We start from the raw sequence: 11973 nt of genomic DNA on the forward strand, positions 1-11973 counted from the left end.
CATCCATCCATCCATCCATCCATCCATCCATCCATCCATCCATCCATCCATCCATCCATCCATCCATCCATCCATATTTCTCCCTTTCTCCATATAGGCTAACATTCACGCTCTCCGTAGTTCCCCTGTGGTACGAGCACAGGTCGGCTGTTACGCGCCTTTAGCGAGCATGCGCGTTTCATGTCGCTTACGCGGTGAATCGTGCCGCCTGCGCAGTGCGGAGACGCAGGGGAAACCGTATCTGATGGGGAAACGCAGCTCGACGTAACACCGGTATTTCCATGTGGAAAATGCTGTTTTGTCGCTGGAGTCATCCTCACTCTTCATCCTCCCCTCTCTCATGACAAGGCGCGCATCCTTGTCATGAGAGAGGGGAGGATGGAGAGTGAGGGTGAGTCCTATCATGAAAAAAGGTTAACTGTGCGACCTGAGTAACGTGCAGTAACGGGGTGTCGGCAATGGTAACTGCCTTAAAGTTACAGTCAAAGTAATTTGATTACTTGTTACTAAAAAACGCCCTTACTCCCATCACTGTTCATAAAGTGGATTCAGCACCACCCTGAATCCATCCTTTACAGATCCCACCCACTCTGAAAATGTTAAAGCTAGGTGGCGCTCTGCTCTGCTCACCAGATTGTGGATGAGGTTGGTGAGGGTCCAGACGATGGGGACGCTAACGAATGGGATGCTGAGCAGGATGATGTGAAGCAAGCCGATGCCCAGGATGTAAGACAGCCAGATCCCCCTGCTGTTCATCACCCGGGTGTTGGGGTTCACCTCACTGTGCGCCGTGCCCACATTCATAGCGACCACTGGGATAGTCTGATCTAATAGGAACAGAAGTTCAATTAGTCAGAAAGGAAATGGAGGATTCATTGGCTGCAGAAGTTAAATCATCAAGAGTTCTTGTTGGCAGGTTTTATAGGACAATGAAGAAACGTTTTATAGGCTTTCTACTTTCTATTACTATTTTAGGATATCACAAGGAAGCTATATTCAATAGTCTGAATAGACGTGCATAATATGAGTCCTTTACTGTATTCATAATTTTGATGAATACTTGTAATATAGTGTGGAGCCTGGTGTAGGACATTCATCACAGAAAATTTGCCAAAGGTTTAAAGGAAACATCCAAGAAAAGAAGGCTGAAATGATGCCTGTATTAGGTTAAGCTTTCACGTTTAATTCATGATCAGCCAGGGATTAAGATTAAAATCAGTTTTCTTTTTGATATGTTGATAAAATAATTGAAAACCTGGATTTTCTTCCCATAATAACATCAGAACTACATGTGAAATCTTAACAGTTGACCAAGAGTCCAGTTATTCCTCCCGTTTAGCTGAAGTCAGGCTTCTCTTTCATCTTATTTCCTGGATAAAATCATTTGAATCGGGCTTCGTCTCACACACTTTGTAAAGTTGTGGTCACTCCTGCTGCTTGCCAGCCTTTTTTCAAATGCATTTTTTTCTTCCACTCAACTTTCCACAACCATGATCAAATATTGCACTCGGCACAGCCAGCTTCTTAAGCAGTGGTCTTTTAACCTTCTTAACATAATTGTGAAGGATGCCATTTAACATCTCTTATACACATTTTAAGCAAACAATCTTAGTTATAATAGTGTAGACCATTATGGCATTACATTTACATTCATGTTTAAAAAGAAATACTTAAAGCACCATGTTCCCCTTTAATGATGTAACAGACATTGCTTCAAACTGACCAAATCAATGCACTTTTTATTTGCACCATGTTTTTTCTCCCACAATGTTTACATTTGATCTCTGCTGCACTTTAAGAAAATGGAAATCACTACACTCTGTGTATGCAAAATGACATTAAATGTTGTCCAATATTGCATCTCATTCTGAAAACACCATCTGCACTTTGGTACATAGTGGTGGCACCATCATGCCTAGGGATTTTTTTATTTTATTTTTTAAATACCCTCTGTATTTTTATTTTTTTTTATCTTCTGTATTCCAGGAAGAAAACCTGTTGCAGGCTGCAAATGACTAACAGCCAAAACACTGAAGTATTTGATTAAAATACTAAATGAACGTGAAACCCTTTAAAGGTTTGCAAGGCTGTGGGACACAGTGGAGTTATTAAAGGACTAGTTAAGGAAAGAGAAAGTCACTGTTCAGTAACTGTTAAAGTGAAGGAAACATCTGGAGATAGATCGATAAACAAACAGCTCACTGACCTCATTAAACAACATTATTCCAACATGTTTACAAACTTCTTTACCTGCGAACAGAATCAACTCGGATCGAAAGGAAATCAACTGAACTTATGAGCTGCTAATGCTTCTTGTGTTTATGAGGTATTACTTACTAAGAACAGAGAGGGGTTTGCACTGCGACCTGTCCGGGGGGCACAGTCCGTTAATATCCCTGCTTTTGTGTAATCGATCAGCCTGGTTATGTAACCGGCAGAGGATCCAGTCTTTTTCCTGCCGCCCCGGAGCTCCACTCAGCCTCTCTGAGGGAAACCATCCGCCAGGAGAGCCGCAGGTCGCAGATACTCCGCTTTTACTACCGGCCGCAACAACACCAGCTGTTCATAACACGGCGCAGTCCACAAAGAGCCCGTTAGCGATACATATTCACGCTCACGGATTTACGTCTTCGATGGAGCTTTACTCATCGCATTTTGCTGTGATTGGTTCACTTGTGTCACGTGGTTTTTGTTGACCAATGAGCGTTAAGTACGGTGAGTCGTCCTGGACCACGCCCCCCTCACGTAATCCCAATGATTAGAATACAGGGCAGACTATTTCTTTGTCTTTTTTCATTTCTAAAATCAATATGTTAGTTTATATGAACGTTTTTGTCAGGTTTTTATTTTTATATAAACGTAAACGATTCTTTCCATTCAGTAATATATTTGTTTGACTCTAGTTTTTAAGCAACAGCTCAGTGTTCTACAACACATGGATAGTGCTGCTGAGATCCTACAATTTTAACCCAAATTAAGTGCCTTTTTTTATTACAAACTGTCATTATTGACCAAGCCTTAAATTTAATCCCAATAGTTTACTTTTTACTACTTTTACAGAGGTACATAGAAGAGAGGGATGTCAGACCAGTGGAGAAATATAAATACATATTAAAATAACTGTAAGGATGAATAATTTGATGGATAATATGTGTTTATATATAAGTGTAAGTATGAATGGACAAATATAAATACAAATAGTTGATGGGTAGTTAGAAGAACTAATAGATAAACATAAATGAAGAGAAAAGAAGGACAATGCTAAAAGTTTGCAGTGAATCGGATGCAGTGAAGCTGATGTCTTAAACCAGGGGTTTTCCAGGCCAAGGACCCCCAAACTGAAGGCGAGATGGAGCAGGGACCCCCTTATTTTATATATATTGTTTTATCAAACTGGTCCTATAGTCGCTCTATTACAGATGGAGTAATGTAACGAAAGTGGGATTATTAAAGTATTTCTGATTCTGATTCCTGGTTGATGGGACAGGTGTTGTGAATGAAACAGTGCCCAGCTTGAAAGAGCTCCTGTGTGTCGCTGAATGTGTTCCTTGACGACTGAAAGACATCTTCTGCCTCCATTTATCTGTTTACTACAGCTTGTTGAATTCATGTTAATGTGGATTTAAAGACATTTCAATTAATGGAAAAAAATTGCGGGCACAGTGGGTAGCACTGCTGCCTTGCAGCAAGAAGGTTCTAGGTTTGATTCCTGGCCTGGGGTCTTTCTGCATGAAGTTTGGATGTTCTTCCTGAGCATGCGTGGGTTCTCTCCGGGAACTCCAGCTTCCTCCCACAGTCTAAAAACATGACTGTTAGGTTTCTCTAAATTGGCTTCTCTAAATTCTCCTTAGGTGTGAGTGTGTTTGTGAATAGTTGTTTGTCCTGTTTGTTTGACCTGGCGACCTGTTTAGGGTGTACCCCACCTCTTGCCCGTAGTCAGCTGGAGATAGGTACCAGCACCCTTCCCGACCCCACTTGGGATTCAACCAACCAAATTTTCGCGACCTCCATGCAGAACCCCCTGTTGAAGACCTCCGTCTTAAACTACTGTTGCACCACTTCAATAAAATATTCCTCCTTATTCTTTAAAGACTGTAAAGGACGAAGCATCACCAGGTTATTCACTCACTAAATGTCCGGTTTTGCCAACCCAGGAGACTGAATCTATCAGAAACTTCACCCATTAGCCTTATGGCAAGTTTGTTAGTTATGTGAATAGCTTTTTATCACGTCTACATTAACTCAGCATTTCACAAATAAGGTGAATGCGTCTACATCACTTTTACATCTATTCAGCCAAATTACATTTGTTTTTTAGCCTGCCATTTTAAGAGATAATAACAGATGATATTGTTTTAGCATAGTCCCACTGCAGATTTTGCTTCTAATGCTATTTTCTGCAGATGCATCATTTAGAGAAACACTGGTTGTAGGAGACAGCCCAACCGGCTGTGTGTTAGGACACAACAGATAGAGTTTAAATCAGGATTAAATAGTTAACTCTGAACACATGGAGAAAAAAAAATAACTACAGCTTCCATTGAAATATAGAAATGTATAAAGAACGATAACTTGAGGTCAAACTAATTTCAGACATTTATAAACCCTTAACTAGATCAGCTAAAATAAACTAAAACTAATAACTACTATGCACATATAGCAGAAAAAGGCAAAGAAAGGTTAGATGCTAGATGCTCTAGACCAGTGGTTTTCCAATTCTGTCCTCGGGCCCCACTGTCATTCATGTTTTAGGTATTTCTCTGCCTCTAAATACCTAAAATGGTTGATTAGCGACTCCATGCAGCCCAGCTGAGTGGCGCAATGGGTAGCACTGCTGCCTTGCAGCAAGAAGGTTCAATTCCTGGCCCGGGGTGCAGGAAGTTTGCATGTTCTCCCTGAGCATGGGTTCTCTCCGGGTACTCCGGCTTCCTCCCAGAGTCAAAAAATATGACTCATAGGTTAATTGGCTTCTCTAAATTCTCCTTGAGTGTGTGTGTGTGTGTGTGTGTGTGAATGAATGGTTGTTTGTCTCTGTGTTGCCCTGTGATGGACCCCTGTCCAGGGTGTACCCCGCCTCTTGCCCATAGACAGCTGGAGATAGGCACCAACATCCCTCACGACCCCACTTGGGATAAAGCATGCCAGATAATGGATGGATGCAGCCCATAGTGGCTGCTGAAGAGGGAGTGCCATCACTTGATGCAGGAGTGCTGGAGCAGAGACACATAAAACATGCAAGACAGTAGGTCCCAATGACAGAGTTTGAAAATCATTGCTTTAGACAGTGGACTGCAGAGGTGGAGGTTTTACTGTGTTGTTAGCTATGTTTGTCATAACTTTATAAATTCAGTCACTATTAGCTATTTTTTTAGCTTTCAAAACACAGTGAAATACAGTGAACTATCAGAAATTTCCCTGTCATCGCTAGACTTGGTCTCTGGTTATCTGTCTTCTGAGTGTGACGAGGGGTCCCCAGTGCTTTAAAAAATGCTTAACATGCCTAAGCTCTGGTACACTGTTTGTGACCGCATTGAGGCCTCAAGGAGCTGCTTTATCCTGTGGAGGTCTCTGGTTCCAGATGTTGCCTATAAAACTCACAGAGAAAGGAACACATAGCCTGTCCTGCTCTATTTGATTATTTAAGCGGTTGTACTCAACCTTTTACTAGAGTTTAAAGAATGTGGTCCCCTATCGAGCAGGGACAGACATTGAGGCATATCTCTCGCATGTGGCTCGCTTGGGAGCTGTCCATGGGAACAGAGACAGTGATGTGGGTACAGAGCTTTATATACTGGTGATGCAAGGAGGTCCAGGAGATCCTTTGAAGTTCCTCCCCTGGTTGTGGAGTACCAGAATTTCTCAGCTTACCTGTAAACACTGTTTGCACTTCTGAATTTTTGTTCAACCAATGCTCTGAATGCATCCATGTGTTTTATCTCATGACTATACAAAACATACAAAACAGTTCCCACTTTTAATCTGAAGATCAAAATGCAGCCATGCAAAGTGAAAATTAAATAGTCATTGGATTCCTTTGGACAGGAAGCAAATTCATTCAATGGGTTCATTTTTTCTGCAGCTGTTTTTCTCTGAAATAACCTTTTTCTGGCAGAAAATGACAGTGTATGCTCTGTAAAGGTCTCCTGTGGCAGGGTTAAGACAGGTCCCACAGGTCTACTGTAAGTACTGAAGCTGATATGAACCAAAACATGGATAGATTGCGTCCTTCCATATCTCCAATCCGGAGCCTTAAGCAGCATCAAAAATCTAAACTTAAGGTGTTTGGAAAATGTTAAACGCTAAGACTAATGCATTTATATTCAATTCCAGGGGTCTTCAATGTTTTCCAGGCCGAGGACCCCCAAACTGTTGGTAAGATGGAGTGGGTAAACTGGTCCTATAGTCCCTCTATTACATATGGAGTCATGTAACAAAAGTAATTTCTCCCTGTGATTATTAAAGTATTTCTGATTTTGATTCCTGGTTGATGGGACAGGTGTTGTGAATGAAACTGTGCCCAGCTTGAAAAAGCTCCTGTGTGTCGCTGAACATGTGCATTGATACCTGGAAGACATCTTCTGCCTCCATTTATCTGTTTACTACAGTGTGTTGAATTCATACAAATAAAATTCTAATCAACAAAATTTTCGCGACCCCCTTGTTGTACCTCCATGGACCCCCTAGGGGTCGCGGACCCCCTGTTGAAGACCTCCGTTCTATGCAGCAAGAACTGACTATATCCTAACATCAGAAAAAATGGTTCAATATTTTCAATCCGCCGAAATTTCCCTGAGCCTATCAGATCATAATCCGATTATCACCCACAATAGATAGAGGTTCAAGGTTAATCTTTTACAAAACAAAGACTCTCTCAAACTATTAAGACCCAAACTATAGAACTGTATCAATATAGATTTAAGTAGTGTGTCCAATCCTACGTTTGTATTGGCAGCTATTAAGGGACTCTTGAGAGGCAATTTTACCTGGTTTAGCTCCTATCATAAGAAATGTAACAAACGTGAAATAAGACAATTAGAGAATGAATGAAATCTTGTATGCTCTAAACAGAAAGAACTTGACTTGAAAGCTATAGTGTGTCATTTTCAGTAACATCTAATGGTCAGACTGCAGACCACAGCATATGCTACCCCCACCATTTCTCCCCCTACATCAATATGGATGCCATCATGGGACAAAATGGTTTGGGCAATGTCTGCATCACATCTTGTCAGGTAAGGAAAAGGTTGGTTAACACAGATAATCTGTGTAGTGCATTGATTTTATATGGGCCACTGTCACATTCGAGTGTAATAGTGATCTCAACAGTCACTAGTTTGTCAGGTCTGAACTTCCTTAGAGCAAAAATGCCTGCGTTCATAAATCGAGACCTGCTCCTATGTAAATATGGACCTCGGAGTGCATCCCCTCTCAGCCTGGATGCTTCCCGCTGCGACGTCTCGGGCCTCGGCCACCACTGCGCCCCCATGTCAGGGGCGCAAGGGACCCGGGTCCAGCGCACACTCATAAATTATCCTTTTACAGGATAATGTAAATCCTGGTAATTATTACACAACGTAGCTTTGAAGTTTAAACATCTGAATTAAAGGATTAACTTAAACTGAGAGCAGAGTTTTTAAATGCATATTACCAACTACAGCTGCCTGTTCTATCCTTATCTTGGCTCAAGTCAAACGGCGAATGGGCTTCAAAGAATAAGCAATAGGATTTGGAAACTCGGGTTAGTTAGAAACCTTTCAGTTTCGTCTTCCATCATAGAAAAGGTCTTCAGTGCTTTACATTTGGATGGTATAACTGGTACTATCTATATATTCAACAGGCAGCCAAAGAACCAAGCAATCCTGAGACGTCAATGCTTAGATTACTACAAGATGGCAGCTCCCCTGCCAAAAAATGATAAACAATACTATTTTTTTCCTTTTACGCCTTAACATTTCTAATAAAATGATTTATAATAGTAGACACAATGTTGTTAATTTAATTTGGTTGGCCGTTTCAACTAAAGAGGTTCAAGGTGTATTTTACATTTACTTAGACAATAAGCATATCATATGATGATGTATTGAAAAAAAAAAACTTAATTTCTCATTTATCTAATATGCAAAGGAACCTTGCTGGAGGGTATAAAGATGATCATTGGCAGGCTTGATCATCTGGTCTCAAGATCAAAGAGATCATGTTCAAGATCCAAAGATAAGTCTAAATGCTAATTTAGGCCCAGAGTAGCCTAAGGTCAAAAGGCTTAACTCTGTTCTGCTTGCATGCAATGTTACACGATACTTACTGTTTCTAAGAGTACCCCTTGGTTAAGCGGCATCAAACAGGTTTGACTGGCTGAAAGCAGAGGATCTCATGTGCAAACACTGCCTCAGGTGTATCAGACATGTATGCTATGTAAACTTAGAGCTCTAGTAAATGTGAACCACGGATGACAGTGGTGTGAGATCATTACTGGCAATGGAACAAGGAACAAATACTTGAAAATGATCAAAAACAACTGAAGACGAGAACAATATATTGCACCAGTGAGCCTTGTTCCTACATTTCACATACAAATGCGTTCCTTTGCCTTATAGACAAATATTTCACTTGTACTGTTGTTCAAAAGTGCTTGTAGAGCATCCAAATAATTCTTTCCTTTAAATATTTAAAAAGGCAGCTTAAAGGCAGCTAGCTGTTTTGTATATACGCAATCCTAGTTCGGCAAGTTAAATCACTGTCATATTACTCCGTCACCATAGCAACGTACAAAACATACTGTACATGCATCTGATAGCTCTTGTCAATGGTTGAGTAGCAGAAAATTAAATTAAGACCAGCAAAAATTGTTCCTACACTTGATAATTATGAGTGAGTTTAGAAAATCAAATAAACATTTGTCATAAAAATTTACTCTGTGGGACCATATAAGTGGATTAAACAACTGGAAGCTGTGCATTTTACAGGCTTTTAGTACTCTTCATGGAGGACTTGACTTGGGCATTAAAACCATGCAATACACAGCTCATCATTGTTTAATCCTTACTTAACAGATATCTTAAGGGATCCATGACTAGTTGTAACAGTTCTTGGTTTTACAGTTATGATAAATTAGTAATCAGTTTAAAAATTCAAAATAAAATACTGTCACGCAGACGTCGCTCTTTTTTGCTTATGCAGCAACGCATTCTAGGTAAATGACGTATGCTATGTCCTGTAGCGCTAGCTCCATCCAGCCAAAACAGCAATGACTAAAGTTAAATCTTTTAGGTTTGAACCAGAGTATGATAAAACTAATCAAACTAAAGGAATCACAAGTGGAAATAACAACGTAGAGCACCAAAGGGAGGAAGAGAGGAGAGTTTACTGAGGAAGCTCATGTTTGTGGGGCTGTTTGGAGATGCTGACCCAGACTGGGAGGCAGAGGCGTAGCCAGAAAATCCTAATAAGGGTGGCCAGTCAATAACCAATGTACATTGAGGGGTGGCCGAAATGCACCAGAACCTCAGGGTAAATCACTGTTGCAACAGGAATACGCACAACATCAATATTTTCTAAATAAAGACAAAACATACTTTCCTGAAGCCTTTGCTAACAAATAGCTGTGTAAATAAAAGGTGGACAAAATTCTTTCAGGTTTGAGTTCTGGCGTGAAAATACCGTATTTCAATTGTCATTACCTACTAATATCCACATTTAATGAATTTTTATGTTATAATTAAAGTAGTTATTTATCTATGATTTCACTGAAGACTCCTAAATGACTTGCAGAGGCACACAATTTAATCTTTACCCCAAATAATTCAAAAATTTAGTTCTGAAAAGAGCATGAATTCTGTATCTGTCATCTTTAATGTTTGTATATTGACATGCATAATTAACCGCAGTGTTTCTGTTCCTAAGTAGTTGTTAATATATGCAAAATTTAAATGTTTAATAAGTTTGTACATTCCTCTTCAGAGTATTACTGCTGCCACAGTCTGTATTAGAGGGAAAAATGGTAGGGGTGGTCAATGATTGGTTAAGGGTGTCCACACTGCAAAAACGATCTAGAAATAAGTAAAAATTTCTTAAATTAAGTGTATTCACCCTTAATTTGAGCAGGTAAATGAGATAGTTTTCCAATGGAATGAGTAATTTTACTCTTAAAATAAGATAATTAGATAATATGCACTTGAAATAAGACAATGCACTTGTGTTTTCTTATTTTAAGTGTAAATTGTCTTGTTCCATTGGCAAAATGTCTCTTTTACCTCCTCAATTCAAGACCAAATGCACTTATTTTAAGAAAAAATGACTTATCTAGATTCAGATTTTTTTGCAGTGCATGGCCACCCCTGGCCCCCCATCTAGCTCCGCCACTGCTGGGAGTTATACTACAAAGAGCTTAAGTCTCTAAGCAAAGCTATTTACAGTTAGCATCGGGATCAAAACATTTTCTCAAACATATTAGAATTTACAACGACTGAAAGATGCTTTACTTTAAACATTCCTCCATTTTCTGTCACGCTTATCCCTGCTGGGGTTGTGAGGGATGCTGGGGCTTGTCTCCAGCTGTCAGTGGGCGAGAGGTAGGGTACACCCTGGATACGTTCCCGGTCCATCGCAGGTCAACACAGAAACAAACAACTATTCACACACACAATAACACCTAAGGAGAATTTAGAGACCAATAACCTAATAGTCATGTTTTTGGACTGTGGGAGGAAGCCAGAGTACCCGGAGAGAACCCACACATGCACAGGGAGAACATGCAAACTCCATGCAGTAAGACCCCGGGCCAGGATTTGAACCTGTAACAGTCTTGCTGCAAAGTAGAAAGTGACACCCACTGTTCCACTGTGCAGCCCTTACTTTAAACAGGCTTTCATTATATTTTGATTTGATTTTGATTTCAAGCTACCTTAAACTAATGGTGTTAACTCTAGCTAATATAGTCAACAGCAGATCACGAGCTGATCACATTTGTTTTCTTTCAAGAGATATCTCATGTATAAATGAGAAAATACTGTGGCATTGTCTACATTTACACCAGTCAAACACATTATGATAAAAAAACAGCATGGGTAATGTTACATGGGTAACATGGGTAATACTCTGTGTTTGCACCAGTCGAGGTTCCAGTTGAGTAAGACATAACCCTGTCATCAACCCAGCACGTGATCTGCAGATGAAAGAATGACAACCTCCATGAGTGAAAAATATAATGAAGGATATATAATATTTTCAGTAATTATAAGGGTTTTTTTTGCATTATTTATATAAAGTTATTAGAAAAATTGCAACATATTTAGACCAACATGTTAAACTAGTTTTGGATCCATTTAAAAGATCATAAAATGTATTTCTAATATCAACTATGCAAAAAAAAAAAAAAAACACTATAGACATATACTTGCATATACAGTCAAAATTCGCCAAGTTAAGCCTGAGTGAAGAAATATTTCCCCCCCTTGCTTGGATGAATCTTGCAGTCTTTGACTAAATGCAATCTGCAGGATCTCCTTAGAATAATTTTAAACAATATTGATAAACCAAACCTCACAGATAATCTGTGAGGTTCAAGGCAGAACTTTGACAGTGCTACTCTAAAACAATACAAATATTTCCAGTTATGACAAATATGAATGAAAAAATCAAAATAACATTGAACACTTAAAGATGCCAGGAGAATTAGTAACTTAATTAAAATATGGGAAAATATCTATTGGCAGCAGTATTTTTCACCCCTCATTTCCAAGAAGACTCAAGCTTTTTTTCCCATCCCCATCAGATGACGCTGACTACAGAAGACCAGCAGATGTCACCATCAATCCATTATGATTATCATCCCGTCTGTTTTAGCATGCTGTAGTTATTTTACTGTAGTTCTTTGTTTAAAAAAAAACAAAAAAACTCTTAAAGCTACTTTTTGTGGGTTTAAAAACTTGCTTTGTTAGGAGCTTTTATGGTTCTTATTTATTAATATTCAATATA

General features: G+C 39.5%; 1 protein-coding gene across 1 annotated transcript in view; it reads right to left on the bottom strand.

The window, feature by feature from the left end:
• The window catches only part of LOC107092838 (ORM1-like protein 3), a 7005-nt gene extending 4412 nt beyond the window's left edge, over positions 1–2593 (bottom strand). Inside the window, exons 1-2 of the mRNA XM_015387510.1 lie at positions 2338–2593; positions 631–827 (exon numbers count right to left, since the gene is read on the bottom strand). Of these exons, the coding sequence (XP_015242996.1) occupies positions 631–804 (174 nt within the window). The 5' untranslated portion in view covers positions 805–827; positions 2338–2593. The remainder of the gene's footprint in view (positions 1–630; positions 828–2337) is intronic.
• Between the last annotated feature and the right edge of the window lie 9380 nt (positions 2594–11973).

This window comes from Cyprinodon variegatus, unplaced genomic scaffold (assembly GCF_000732505.1).
Source record: "Cyprinodon variegatus isolate N-32 unplaced genomic scaffold, C_variegatus-1.0 Scaffold18, whole genome shotgun sequence".
Taxonomy (NCBI): domain Eukaryota; kingdom Metazoa; phylum Chordata; class Actinopteri; order Cyprinodontiformes; family Cyprinodontidae; genus Cyprinodon; species Cyprinodon variegatus.